General features: G+C 35.8%; 1 protein-coding gene across 1 annotated transcript in view; it reads right to left on the reverse strand.

Moving 5' to 3' along the window:
- Positions 1 to 1,402: 1,402 nt before the first annotated feature.
- The window catches only part of COG6 (component of oligomeric golgi complex 6), a 54,561-nt gene continuing 39,822 nt past the window's right edge, over positions 1,403 to 16,141 (reverse strand). Inside the window, 2 exon segments of the mRNA NM_001035069.2 lie at positions 1,403 to 2,820; positions 15,084 to 15,163. Coding sequence (NP_001030241.1) covers positions 2,673 to 2,820; positions 15,084 to 15,163 — 228 coding nt within the window. The 3' untranslated portion in view covers positions 1,403 to 2,672.

A 16,141-nucleotide genomic window follows, 5' to 3' on the forward strand; every position in this document is an offset into this window, starting at 1 on the left:
GTGAGCTAATAGTAGTCAGAGAAAGTTGAGCTGTGCTGAGATAATAAAAAATACTCCTGAGGGGGGGAAAAACTGAAGATCAAGCCCTAGAGTATGCCAACTCTTAAAGGTCACAAAGAAGAGAATCAGGGAAGGTTTGGTGAGTGAAGTGAATGGAAAACTAGCAGAAAGTTGTGCTGTGAAAGCCTGGAAAGTACAGTATTTCAGATAGAAATGTGTGGAATGCTATTGAAAGTTTAATAAAGGAAGGAATGAGAAGAATCCACTGGATCTGACAACACACAATGCTATGGGGATCTCATCACGACTGGCTGTGTTGCAGTGGTGTGGGGATGCTGAAGCCAGCCATACAGGGGTAATTTAGGACACAATGGCAGCAGAAATGTTAAGACTACATGCATAAACAACCATAAAACACAGCAGAGGAATGGAGGTATTAGGATCCGGGAGGTGGCAAGTTTTAAAAAATGTTATCAATATTAGAGCACTGTGTATGCTGTCAAGAGTAAGAAGTCACAAGTTGCTGAAGCAAAATAAAGGGTTAACTCGAGACAAAAGTCTCTGAGAAGGGGAGAGAATGGAACCTGGAGTCCAGAGGAAGGGAACTGCCTATCACAGGAGGAGGACGCCGTCTCCAACACAAAAGGAGGAAAGACGAAGACGATGAATAAACTAGGGGGGTAGAAGAAAAACGAGGGAGATAAATCTGACAGCTTCCATCTCGATGAATCATGAAGGTCATTAACCAAGTGAGGGTGAAGGTCGTCCTGAAAAGTAGGGAGCTGAGTTCACCTGAGACAGAAAAGCAACACCAAGCAACACCGAGTATCATTTGAAACTGTGCTCATGAATTTAAAAAGTCAGTCAGTCTACTGGGCGTGGTTTTTCTCAGGTAACATTCACTGGTCTGAGTACAAGCACAGAAAAAGAATTGGAAACATTCCACCAGAGAAGGCTTTGGTCAGGCAAGTAACTTCTCTCTCTAAAGGGAAGGCTTACCTGCATCACCTAAGGTTATACTTAACAGCTCAAGATGTAAATTATGAAGTAAACAGCAAATACAGTGTTAAGCTATTCAACTAACGCTTGCAGTCTTTTATTTTAACTAAGTTCTCAAGGTCACACTGACACCACATTGTGCTCGCCCACCTTCCATTGGTTTTATCAATTTGGCCCTGTATTGTACTTTCCTTCCCATTAGCCTGTTTTCTAAAAACACACTGATAAGATGTACAAAAATACTGCGATGATCGCTGTTCTAAAAACACTTTAGTATTTTATTTGAAAAACTTAGGTAAAAAGATAAATATATTTTTATTCCCCTAGAAAACAAAGGAATTCACTAATGATAAGCAAGCAATATTTTCTCACAATAGATATAAATTATATAAAATTTAAGCTCTTGCCTTACATCATACTTTATTTTCTTTAATATACCACATTTATTGAAGGAAAAAGATTAAAATACATATCAAACACCAAAAGAGATGATATGTAACCAATTATTCTTGATCCAAAAAAATCATATTAATACAATTGTAAATTTCAGATAGAACAGCCCCATTCTGATAATACTAATTTGTTATATATTCTGTATTTGCCAAATAAATATTATCTTACTACTTTTCAAAACATTTTAACCTAACCAAGGTTTTCCTTATATCTCATTCTCTCATTTGTAATTTGGGGACATACCTCTTTTTATAGATCTACCAGAAATTAAGATTTTGCTAATAAGAACTGTCCTCAACATCTTACCAACAAAGTCAAGTCACATCAAATACATTTAGATTTGTTTAAAAAAAAAAACAACTGATTTTGAATCTCATTTTTGGTCAAGTTTCAAAGTCAGAGCCCAAACAATTCTTTGCAAGGGGCATCATATGAAGAGATATGTCATCAATTAGAAGTTTGCTACTTTGGCATTTTCCCTCCAGTGATAGAATACATCAGTTTTTCGTTGATTTAAACACCAGACAAAATGAACAGACAGTTGAATTTAGAGTCCACATGGTACAACAAACACATTCCTTTAAACACCAGACTGACATGCAGCACAGGATGTCTACACACCTCACATGACATCCTAGCTGATGCTGAATTTCACCTTGAATTCAGTCCAGGGCAGACACAGAGTGAAAGCCACCTTTAAATGACTGCTCTCTGTTTTTGCTGAATGTATATTTCTGCTCCTCCGTTTAAGCATACCTACTCACAATATCTAATAAGGAAGCAAATGAATCTTTAAGTAAAGAGATGTTTATTAATATTAGGTCATATCTTCAAACTAACTCTTAAGTTTAGATAATTTTTAATGTACAGTTAAATTTAGAACTAATCTTGTTTAAAAACAAAAATCCCTGAAACCTCTCATTCTACTTTTTCCACATATGTGTATTCCAGAATTGAGGCAAAATGGCAGAGCTAGAGACAGGGTTAGCAAAGAAGAGAGTCCTGTGTGGAGAGCAGATACAGAACAACTGCTAATAACCCAGGTCAACATGCTACTTACACATTACTGTGACCAGAGCAATTACTGGGATTCAAATTCTTATGATACAAAGAAAACTGCAACCATCAGATTTCAAAGTAAAGATGAACAGACTAAAAACCAAGAAAACCTTCAGGGTTTTAGGAACGCAGTATTCTGCTACCACACTCAAAGACGATGATCAGGAGAGAAGTGTCTGCACTTGCTGTGGCGATCGGTGTAGAATGCTCCCAGGATCTTTGTACTCATTGACCGGATTCATCACAGCTGCATACACTTCCCCATAGGCTCTGCAGACTAATTCTGTAGACTGTTTTATGATCTGCTCTCTATTGACAGACAAACAGATTTGTGTTAACATATAATCTGAAAACGAAAGACTAAGCATTCCAAGAAAGCTCCATACTTGAACCAAAGTATTTCATAATTATCACATCTTATTAAAAATCATTGTACAACTACACAAGTTATCTTAGTTTGGGGATAAAAAGTTTTTTTATATTTATTATTTCTTTATGAAATCTTCTCCATTAGTATGTAGGTTGCAGAAGGGCAGGGGCAGTGTTTTGCTCACTCTGTAGAACTGTGATGTTTAGGTTGGAACATTGCCTAATACCATTGTGAATTACTAAACAAGAAATAGAAACTGCAACCCACTATCAATGCACTGATTTTGCAAATGCAACTGACAACTCATTAACTGTAAAGAGGCTTATAACCATTCAAATGTATCAGTCCTTCAAATCTCAGAATAACTTACAATATACAGTCCTTTCACCTACAGCTCCTATACTAATAATCACATCTCCTTAATTTTTCATCTCTCCCACAAAGGTGACACTTGTCTGCAACAAATCACAGCATTTTTACAAACACACATTCCTATATAAGCACATAAAAGAAGATAAATAATTTTAAATAAACTGAAGTAAATGTCTTTAGAAAAAAATAGCATTGGGTTCTTCAAATCTGCATTAATTGTTGAATAGTTTTCATGACATTTAGTTCATCAACTCCAACTATTTCTACTCCTATATCACTATACGTATTGATGAACACAGGCTTCCCAGGGGGCTCAGTGGTAAATAAACCACCTGCCAAGGCCAGAGATGTGGGAGACACAGGACATCCCAGATCCCTGGGATGGGCAGGTTCCCTGGAGGAGGAAATGGCAACCCACTCCAGTATTCTTGCCTAGAGAATTCCATGGACAGAGGAGCCAGGCAGGCTACAGTCCATGAGGCAAAAAAAAGAGTCAGACACAACTGAGCACACAAGCACTGATGAAAACACTTTTCTGATGTTCACAGTAACTAAATTAAAAACGTGTCTTTAAAGCTTTACTCCCAAACCTACTTCTGTTTCCTGTCTCTGTCAGTGTCATATTTATGTGCCATCACTTCAGTTCAGACCGTAACTAACTCCTGCTGGGAGGAGAAAGTGAAATCCCATTGGTCTTTCTCCAGCCAGTCTCCTCCACATTTAGTGTAGCTTAAGCAGATGACACCACCCTTATGGCAGAGAGTGAAGAGAAACTAAAAAGCCTCTTGATGAAAGTGAAAAAGGAGAGTGAAAAAGTTGGCTTAAAGCTCAACATTCAGAAAACGAAGATCATGGCATCTGGTCCCATCACTTCATGGGAAATAGATGGGGAAACAGTGTCAGACTTTATTTTTTGGGCTCCAAAATCACTGCAGATGGTGACTGCATTAAAAGACGCTTACTTCTTGGAAGGAAAGTTATGAACAACCTAGATAGCATATTAAAAAGCAGAGATATTACTTTGCCAACAAAGGTATGTCTAGTCAAGGCTATGATTTTTCCTGTGGTCATGTATGGATGTGAGGGTTGGACTGTGAAGAAAGCTGAGTGGAAGAATTGATGCTTTTGAACTGTGGTGCTGGAGAAGACTCTTTCGAGTCCCTTGGACTGCAAGGAGATCCAACCAGTCCATCCTAAAGGAGACCAGTCCTGGGTGTTCATTGGAAGGACTGATGCTAAAGCTGAAACTCCAGTACTTTGGCCACCTCACCCAAAGAATTGACTCATTGGAAAAGACCCTGATGCTGGGAGGGATTGGGGGCAGGAGAAGGGGATGACAGTGGATGAGATGGCTGGATGGCATCACCGACTCGATGGACATGAGTTTGGGTGAACTCCAGGAGTTGGTGATGGACAAGGAGGCCTGGTATGCTGCGATTCATGGGGTCGCAAAGAGTCAGACATGACTGAGCAACTGAAGCATTGTTAGATTAATCTTTCTAAGGCGTAACTTTTATCATGTCTCCCCCTTACCCAGGACCCTTCAAGGCGATTCAATGTCTTCTTCCAATTTCAGAGAAGTCAGAACTTCTTACCCTTTCACTCAAAATCTTCTATAATACCATCTGCATCATTACTCTAATTCTGTAGTCCAGCTCAACCCCTGACTGGCCTATCTGCCCTGCTCTTCCTGACCTCAGGCCCTTTGCTCCCTCACATACCTTCATTAGCCTGCAATGTCTCTCATCCACCTTTCAATGCTCTTAATTCTCAGGAAAAATGGACTCCCTCATCCACGAAGACTTCCCTGTCCTTCAGTGCTAGAAATAACCAGTTCTTAGAACATCCATGACCAAAATTATACCTCTGTAAGATTATCTGTGGAAATATGGGGATCACTGGTCTAAAGAAGAATAAAACTGGTTGAATGGAATGAGGAAGGGAGTCCACTTATGGTCTTGGGTCATCGCACACTGTTCCGATGGGGTCTCCAAACTCTCGATTTGAGCAACCGTGATTTGTTAAAACAACCGGACATTTCCCTAAAGCTTCCAGAATGAGACTGGGTAGAAGGCAGATACGTTGAGCAACTTTTCTGAGCAGAGTGGAGTAAGGCTATTGGCTGTACTACCTTTTTGTTGGAAGGGAGGATGGTAGAAACTGATTTGGTAATCTACTTTACCAGATGAGGCTTGGAGACTTTTTTTTTAATCTGCTGATTAGTGATCGCTCCTATAATTAACTGAGCATAACAATAGATGCATCAAAATGATACAACAATCATTTTCGATAAGTGACATAGCTGAAAAATATTATAATTAGCATTTAAAAAATCTGTTAATTGTAATATTTGATACTCATTTGCAACAAGTAATGAATTTTAGATATAGCACTTCTAGTTCTGTACTAAAATCAGTAAAATTTTTTATTTGAATTGTTTTAATACTTTATTGGAGTACAGTTGATTTACAATGTTGTACAAATCTCTGCTGTACAGCAGAGTGACTCAGTTTTACACATACATACATTCTTTTTTAATATTCTTTTCCAGCATGGTCTATCCCAGGGGACTGGAGAGAGTTCCCTACTGCTATACAGTAGGACCTTGTTTATCCATTCTAAATGAAACAGCTTGCATCAATTAACTCCGAATTCCCAATGCATCCCTCTCCCTCCCCTACTGAAAGCAGTAAGATATTTGGAGGTTTATAAAACATTACTCACACCTCATACTCTAAAATCTGTACTCAGTCTGAACACAGTGTGTACTTAAGCTACATGTGAAACATACAAACAAGGCTATTCCTTCTTACAATAAGTTTAAAATCAGAATAAGGTACAAAAATGAATATTAAACACATTTTTTAAAAATCCAGAGTTAATAACTAGTAAATGTAGAATAAATTACTGAAAATTCTGAAATAATCAATTTAAAATTTTAATTTCAAATCCATGCAGTGAAAACTTTTAACATTACTAAAGCTTAGTTGTAACTCAGGGCACATTTCCACTTATAAGCCACAACTCACAAGACAGCTGAAAATCATTATAAATCTGCAACACAGAAAACCAGAATAAAGCAATACTGCTAAGATAAATAATTAAATAAAACCAAGCCAATAAGACCAAGTAAGAGTTTGTAATTCACTTTAAATGTTTGTATTTGATGGTATAGGGCTTCCTCATTCCACTCCCCAGTTTAAGAAGCCACCAAGACAAGGGAGGGATCAAAAAATGAACATGGCTGCACTGAACAAGATGAGAGATACAAAAGCCTGTGGACAAAAAAGGCTTTCACAGAGTGGAAAGGAAAAAGGGAAGGGAACAGAAGTGGTCCTCTAAAGTCAATAGGACAGAAATGCAACGGAAATGGAGATTCTCCAAGTGAATCCGAGTCAAATCCAAACTGTAAAGAGCAAGAACTGAGACTGATAGTGATTCCATATTTCTGGACAAACGTTAGAAGTTCACTTATTACTACCCAAGCCAGGTACAGGTCCATATGCTCATACTCATTAATGTTCTCCTAATGAGTGATACATGGCAGAGGTAAAACGGTACAGGGAAGGCCATTACTGTCAGACGATCTTGACTCTAGCTCAAGTCCTGCTACTTACCGCTGCCTTGAACAAGTAATTTAACCTTTCCAAGGCTAATTCCAATGTCATAAAACAAAATACTGACCTTGACAACCTTTACTAGATACCTTCAGCTTTAAAACTGCATCATTTCATTGAGCCAAGAGTTTTTAATGAACTGCTGTTAAAAAACCTATATATGCTTATTCATACACTTACACACATATATGCATCCACATACATCACTTTGTGGAACTGGGTTCCCTGAGTAATGAAACGTATCAGTGACTTCTACATAAATGGGTAGTGTTTCTAAAGTAATAAAGCAATTTTCTTGCCATTTTACTATCTCCTCCTTTTTATTTTTAATGCTAATTACTATGTAAGTTCACCCCTTATGTTAAAAAGTTATCATATATATCTTATCTGTCTGCCTTCTGCCTGCCTGGTGTCTTGGTCCAAATTATTCACTAATATTATGTGTGAAATATGAAGGTCAAATAATGATGAATCATTATAGTGAAAAATAAAATCAGTGTCCAAAGTAGAAAAATTCAAGAACTGTATAAATACAAAATGACCAGCAAATCATCTCAGTCTAGTCATTTGCTTCTGAAAACGTGGAATATCCTTTATCTACTGATCTTTTCAAGTACATGTAAAGAAAAGCAGTACTTTTTTTTTTTTTTTTTCCCAGTCCTGTATGCTATTTTCTAGTATGGGTACCCACCTCAGATTTTAATTTCTGTATTTTGATCAATCACAGCCAATCACACACCTGATGGATGTAATACTTTTAGAACTGTTTCTCTATGTTAAAATTCCAAAGATAAATCCCGCTTTTCACAGATATGCTTTTTGCAGATATGCAAAAGGCCAGTTAAAAGGGAAAAGCTTTTGAATGTAAGCCAAGATTCATCTATAAAGTTAGATCATTAACTTTCTTGGTCTCTTTACATGTCTTTACATGACATTCTCACTGTAATTTCAAAAAATTTAAAACATGACTCATACAAGTAATTCATTAATATAGGAAATTATTAAGATGGTAAAGTTGATTCACAAAACATTTTGAGGAATTGGTCATTTACAGGCATTTGAAAAGGAAGATTAGAATAAATGAGGTTACATATAAAATGAACTAACATCTCATAGAGCAGGGAAGTTTCATCTTGGAACCTTTTAATCAATAGTAAACAGAAAATCAAACAAGGGTACACTCCCCTAAATAATTTTTGATGGGTCTGTTAACAATGTTTCAATATGACATGAAAAAGACATGCTGGTCTCCCAGACCCTACACACCTTATTTCCATGGTCTGGAAAGTCTTCTTACTTTTGCAAAGTATAGTTGCTGTTTCCCCCCTCTCTCCCCACCGTATAGTTTGCTATTCTAGTATATCAATATCAAAGATAATAATCATGTAGCTAATGTGCTATGAGAAAAAATAAAGATGAGCTTGTTACACAATTCTACAGAAGTGCAAAGAATTTTAGTTATCTATCCGTGAGAATACCAGACATTAAGAAATTATTTTTGTCCAGTTATAAATGTCAACAGTAACATAAAACTACAGTTATAAATTCTGAAAATGCTAATAAACATTATTATACAACTAAATAGAGATACCATTCTCGTTTTAAAACATGTTCACTGAAATTACCTTACGTACAATTTAAATAATTATTTAAAGTACTGAGCCATGATAAGAAATGAACTGCTAACTTCCAGAATCAGTGAGCTTGTCATTAATCAGTACTTTAAGATTTTGGTTGCCATAACAACATGATAAAACTTTCAACATTACCATAAACCCAGCACTTCTAAAAATAACTTATTTCAACATTCAGGTTCTGTGATCACTAAAATTGAGCTTTATTACAGCACCACAGTTAAGAAGCAATCAAACATGCCATAGGAGAAAAGGTGTTAACAGTTTAACTATTCCCGAAAAACTAAGGGGAAAAAATATACTTATGTATAATAGATTGGTTTAAAAATGAACATTAAAAAAAAAAAAGAACATTTTGATTTCTCTTTATCACAATATAAATACCAAAGATGCCACAGCGGGTCAGCTTTCTGTCATTCACAGTAAAAATTAAAGCATATCTGAGGTGAGACCAAGGCACAGATCTCACATATGTCTCATACAGCCTATCACATAGGCCTAACATTTTCAAGTTTCCTTTTAAAACAGTAAAACAATATAATCTCAGCAGAGAAAGAGTTAATAAAAATATAGTACGAGCTAAAGAGAACAGGCTCTGGAATACTGGATTTGAAAATCTTGACTCTGCTTCTTGCTAACTGTTTGACCTTGTTTCAATTATTTAACCTTTCCAAAAAAAATGTCCTTTTCTGTAAAATGGAGATACTAATGTACAGACTTACCGAGAGGGTTAAGTAAAGCAATTCATTCAAGGATCACTCTAGCTGAGATGCTAAACTTAGACTGTAGAGGCTGGTGTGGGAATGGTAGAGAGGGCAAGGGTCAAAGCAGAATAGTTTCAAGGCTAATGTGATAATCCAGGCACAGATGATATTACCTTGGACCAGAGGGGTAACTGTGGAGATAGTCAAAAGTGACTGGAGTCTGCTCTCATACATTTCTTTCTAGGTTAATATTTAATAAATTGGTTCCATGGCATTTTGATTGGAACTACATTGAGAATTTACAGAATACTACATTACATACCCAGTTAGAGAAGAATATCGTGTGCCCACATTGGAACACTGGAAATCTACAGCAAACATCACACTTAAGTGATGAAATATCAGAAACATTCTCAGTAAAGTTCAAAATAAAATATGTACACTCACCATTACATCTACTATTTACTTGGAGCACCTAGTCAATATAGTAAGTTTAATCATAAATACTGAAAAAAATTAATGACTCATTAACTTCAGATGTCTGTACCAAAAACAAACAAACAAAACAAATCAAGGCAAACAATTGATAAACTAATAGAACTAAGAGTTTAATTACCTGGTCAGATTCAAAATTAATGTACAAAATTTAGTATTTTTCCCTATTTACCAGCAACATCTAATGAGAATATGCAATGGAAAATAAAAGACCTTATCAAAGGAGTCACAAAACTGTTTCCTAGGAATAAACCCAACAATATACATGGAAAACTACATGAAGAAACTAAGTCTTTACTGAAAATTCTAAAAAATGAGCTGGATAAACAGGTAGGTATACCATGCTCATAGACAGGAATACTCACTAGTGGCTTTCTTACATCTATTTGCTCTTATGTTAGCTGAGTGAATGTTTCATATGCACTTTAAAAGAATGTTATTTTCTGTAGTTGTGTGTGATATTTTCTATTAGGTTGAGCTGATTAGTGACACTGTTCAGTTCCTTTACACCAAACAAGTAGTTTTCTACTTTTTCTATTAATTATTGAGAGAGGAGGGTTGAAATATCAAAATGAATGCCAATTTATCTATTCTTCTTATGTAAGAATAAGCTTATATGTCATGTTTATAAGCTTATATGTCATGTTTTTTGAAGCTCTATTAGTTGTACATATTTACTATTATATCTTCTTCATGAATTGATCCTATTATTGTGAAATATCCCTCTTTATCTTTGGTAGCATCATTTTCCCATCAGCCTAATTTTTCTGATGTTAACATCAGAATATAGTTACTTCAGCTTTATTATAATTTTTATTTGCATGGTACAATATGATCTTTTAAACGTGCCCTAAAGTGGATTTCTTATAGACTGCAGACAGTTGGGCCAGGTTTTTACACCCAATCTAATACTTTCGGCCTTTTAACTGGAGTGTGTAGCCCTTTTACATTTAATATATTTACATTTGGGGCTGAGTTTAGGTTTATCATCCTATTATTCATTTTATATTTACACCACCTGTTCTTTTTTTCTCTTTTCCCGCCTTATTTTAATCTAATTGTCCTAACTGTCCTTTTAACATTCCGTTTTATCCACTGGCATATTATTGATTCTAGTGCTCGCTGTAGGGTTTACAATTTATCTTCACACAATATTAAGCACTTCATGAGCAACCTTCAGCATCTCCACAGTGTACTTCTACTCCCTTCCCACTTCATCCTTTATGTTTTTTGTAGCCATAAACTCTATTTCTCAGTGTTAAGAATCCCACATTCACTGTCAGTATTTTTATTTTAAAGGTCCACTATCTTTTATATTTAGCATTTCCTGCGCTTGTCATTCCCTGGTGTAGACATGAGTTTTCCTGTAGTATCATTTTTCTTCAGCCTGAAGAACTTTCCTTATCATTTCTTGCAGTGAAGTATACTGGTGATAAATGCTCTCTACTTTTGTTTATCTTATCTCAAAATGTATTTTTTTGCTTTCAGTTTGAAAGATACTTTTGACGAATACACAAAGTTGAAACTGTTTTATCATTCAGCTTTTTAAAAGATGTGATTTACTGTCTTCTGGTTTGAACTGTTCTAACAAGAAGTCAGTAGTAGCCTTATCATTGCTCCCACAAATAATATCATTGTTCCCCTTAAAATCTTGCTTTTTAAGATTTTTTTTCTCTATCACTGGTTTGCAATAATCTGATTATGGTGTACCTTAGTATAATTTTCCTTGTGATTTATTTAGCTTCCTGAATCTGTGGGTTCATGTTTTCCATCACATTTGAAAAAAATTCTTTTATGCCTTCAATTTTTTTTGCCTTAATCTCACTATGACACTTCACTTATATTCCAATGCTTGTTATCGTCTCACAATTCACCACCTAAGATTCTTCATCTTTCTACAGCTTTTAATTTTTTCCTACCTGAGCTTCAGTCTGGGCAATTACTACTGTTCTCTCTGCAAGCTGATTGATCCTTCCCTCTAGAATGTCCAACTGGTGATTATTTCTACCCAGTGAGTTTTCCTCTTAGTCCCTGAACACATCTGAAATAGCTGTTTTAAAGATCTTACCTGCTAATTCTGTAACCTGTGTCGGTGAGTCTGTTTCTGTTGACAGATTTGGTTCTAGTTTTGGTTCATACTTTCCTAGTACTATACCCAAGTAGTTTTTATTGCATGTCCAGCACCATAAATGTTACACTGTTGATTGTATTTTGCCATATTTAGGAGTGTTAAGTTTTGTTCTGGAAGGCAGTTAATTCAGTAAAGATCCACATGATCTTTTAGAGGTTTGTCTTTTCTTTATGAGTCTTAAGTAGCCTATACTGTAGGACAGATTAGCCTCACTTTTAAGGCTTAGACTTTCCCAGGTCTCTAAAGCACAGTTTGAGTCCCAGCCATTTATCAGTTTGCACATTTCCAGTAGCCACTATTTCTTTGGTAGGCTCACCCTTGCCCCTATTACCAAATCTGCTTTATTTTGTGTTTATACTGGTATTCCTGATAGTTAAAGATAGTGGCTTAAAAAGGAGGGCTTCCTGAGGGGCACTAGTATAAAGAATCTGCCTATAATGCAGGAGACCCAGGTATGATCTCTGGGTTGGAAAGATCCCCTGGGGAAGGGAATGGCAACCCACTCGGGTATTCTTGCCTGGAGAATCCCCTAGATGCTTAAAAGGAGGCAGTGAAAGAGAAGAAAAGTATTCCATTTACCTCAAAAAACAAACAAACAAAAAAACCAAAGTCATTACTTTTAAAGAAATTTGCTTTGTTTATACCATATGCAACAGATGAAGATTCCTGAATCAAAGAATTCTCAAATCATATCCACTTTTCTACTCACTCACTTTAAGAAGCATCTATAGTCTCTATTTCTTAAATTATTCATACAAAGAACTCTAAATCAATAAGAGAAGACACAGAATATTTTATAAATATGCATGACTGTGGTTTCTATAGTCCAACCTCTATTTTTATGCTATTAAAAGATAAATGCTGGAGTCTGGCACTGAAAAAAGATCAAGGCCCTTCCAATTCATCACAAGGAAGGAAGGATTCTTTAAAAATGCTTTAATTTTCTACTTTTTAATTTTTAATACAAGCTCATTTCCTGGATACTTAAATTCATTCCATAGTTTATTCCAAGGCTGAAGTATTCAATCAAAACCCACTTTGAGAGGCAGTCAACACAAGACAAGAAAAAAGAAGAGAAGAGTGACAGGGGTCCCCAAGGTACTACAACCACGGAGACAAGCAAAGTTATAGAGAACAGAACATTAACAAAACAAGACAGGAATAAAGAAAGTTTTACACTGCAAAAAATAGAACATTAACAGAACAAGACAGGAATAAAGAAAGTTTTACACTGCAAAGCTCTATTTCAAAGAAACAACTGATATTTTAAATAGACTATGAATAGAAATTGATATGGATATGAAATTATTTTAGACAGAAATTATTTTAAATTATTTAAAAACAGATTACCATTTTGAAAAGGTTCAAAATTTAAGTGAATAAAAGTTACCTCCTAATATTTCAAATGCCTTATAAGTAAGATCAAATGCATATCATGCCTATATAGTACTAAGTACTAAAACAACTGGTTAAATATAAAAAAGTTACAGGTATTTGATTAAACAAAGTAAATAACTTAAGAAAAACAAACAATCTGAATTATGGCATAAAGGAATTTGTTTTATAGTCTCCCAGTTCTTTAGAATTTTGGTTATGTTGATAGTATGAGATCTTTTAAGATAAAAAAAAATAAAAGTAAAAAAAAAAAAAAAAAAATCAATTACACTGACCACAACTAATGTGGGAACTCCCTAAGAAGGTAATAGAGTAGAGGTTGGTGAGTGTCACACTCAAAAGTAATATATTAAGACTGGAATCCATTTCAGAAGTCAAGAACTATAAGCCAAGGATGATTGACAGATGGGAAGTCTCTAATGATACATAATCTAACCTCTTCATTGTCATTCCAATTTCTTCATTAGGTTAGTTATAGTTAGAACCCTAACTCTATGTCTGAGAGAATCCATTTCCAGCCAATTCTAATTGACACCAAATTCTTCGTCATGCTGAGCCCAAAGCTGCCTCCTTGCTCTACATATTGCTCCTCAGAACAACAGAAGGCAAGTGGACCACCTCTGTACCATGACATCCTTTCAGATATTTAAAGCATTTTTTTTCAAGTTGCATAGTTCTTTCTTTATTGTACTTTGTCTAGTGAAGGCTATGGTTTTTCCTGTGGTCATGTATGGATGTGAGAGTTGGTCTGTGAAGAAGGCTGAGCACCAAAGAATTGATGCTTTTGAACTGTGGTGTTGGAGAAGACTCTTGAGAGTCCCTTGGACTGCAAGCAGATCCAACCAGTCCATTCTGAAGGAGATCAGCCCTGGGATTTCTTTGGAAGGAATGATGCTAAAGCTGAAACTCCAGTACTTTGACCACCTCATGCGAAGAGTTGAGTCATGGGAAAAGACTCTGATGCTGGGAGGGATTGGGGGCAGGAGGAGAAGGGGATGACAGAGGATGAGATGGCTGGATGGCATCACTGACTCGATGGACGTGAGTCTGAGTGAACTCCGGGAGTTGGTGATGGACAGGGAGGCCTGGCGTGCTGTGATTCATGGGGTCGCAAAGAGTCGGACACGACTGAGCGACTGAACTGAACTGAACATAAATATTTGTTCAAGTGTGTAATTGACATGTCAGACTATAATCTCTATTAAGATAGTAAAACTGGCTTTTAAATCTTACTCTGCAGTGCCCGGTACACAGGGCACTTAATACACTAGCTGAATGGAAAGAAAAAAAGTACAGATGTCTGATTTCCTACTTGTACAAAATTTTGTCAATATTTTTGCTAAAATCAAGAAAAGTCACCCAGTATTATTTCTCTTTCTTCTAATTGTAATATCCTTATATTTTAATGTATAGTCCTTCATCTTGAACACATTTCTAATACATGATATCGAACAATTTTATAATATATTTATAGAAACTTCCAGAGTCCAAAATGATCTAAACAGCAGGACATCTATGTTGCACAATGAACATACTACTAATTTTTCATCACATATTCAGTGCAATTTTGACATTATATTAATACAATGGAACTTCATATTAGCACATTGTAGCTTCAATTATATAAGTCCCATTATTTTTAAAAAAAGCATTCACTAAACCGACACTTTCAAACTACAAACATGTAAGGAACAAGTATGAACAGGGTACGGTCAGATCTCTTAGGGGTGCTGAGAGGTTGAGAACTATAAATCCTCAATGATTAAATCTCCTTTTTTAAAAAAACAATTTTTTTCTAAGAAATGTATGTGAATCTTTACCAACTATTAATAATTGGGACCAATAAATACTTACTTCACTGTGGCACTTAGAAGAAAGTTCAGCTGTGGCATTAACAGGTTGTCAGGAGCTGACAGATAGCGATCAAACTGAACCTAAATGAAACAGAGAAATTCAAAACACAAAGTGCACATATCTGCTAACAGACCTCCCTAGTAATCATTCCTTTTTAAGGATTAAATCCTTGGAAAAACCCCATATTCCAAATAACGAGGTCTTTGTGATCAAAATGAGTTATTTCTTATATATTCCAACTAAATTGACTGCAAGTGTCAACTCTTTAAGGTACTCAGTATCAGCAATATCTACTTTTAAAATTTTAAATCCAAGCCATTCATTTTGATCTCCCTCACCAAACTTCTGGGTAATAATATTAATAAGATGTTAAGTCATCAGATTTCAAGTCTGCCTTACTTTTTAAAATCCAGAGTATCTGTTAATCATTCGCTCATCTATTCATTATTAATATTCATCGAGTACCTGTTATTGGTAAGGTACCTTATAACGTAATGTAAATATAATGGTGAGCAAAAAAAGACAATTCCTAGCTTCACAGAGCTCATGGTCTAGTGAGAGAGGTAGTAAACAAATGTAAATAAAGGAAAAACCAAGGTACCAATACTACAAAAGCATCCATCAGGATGACACAGATCTAATCTTTGTGTTTGGCAAAAGCATCTCTGAGCAAAGGACATTTTAAGTGAAATCGTGAAGATGAACTGACATTAGGTTAAGTGTGTGCGTAGTGGGGACAGTGGATGAAGGCTTAGGTGAGAAAGAATGGCTACTAGAGCTCAGTCCATGTAGGACTTGAAAGATTTTCTAACAGATTCTAATTTCTACTGTAAAAGCATCATGAAAACCATTAAAGGAGGGAAATAATGAAAGGGGGGAAATCATCTGATTTGAATTTAAGATGCTAACTCTGGCCACAGCAAAAAGAATCAAAGGGGAGGTCATACATAGCAGATGCAAGGGCAACAAACGGGTAGCTCCTGCAGCATCTCAGACAAGGGCAACAGGAGTGGAAAGAAGAGAAGATATCTGAGAAAATTAGAGAGCAAAATCATCAC

The sequence above is a fragment of the Bos taurus genome, chromosome 12 (assembly GCF_002263795.3).
Source record: "Bos taurus isolate L1 Dominette 01449 registration number 42190680 breed Hereford chromosome 12, ARS-UCD2.0, whole genome shotgun sequence".
Classification (NCBI taxonomy): Eukaryota; Metazoa; Chordata; class Mammalia; order Artiodactyla; family Bovidae; genus Bos; species Bos taurus.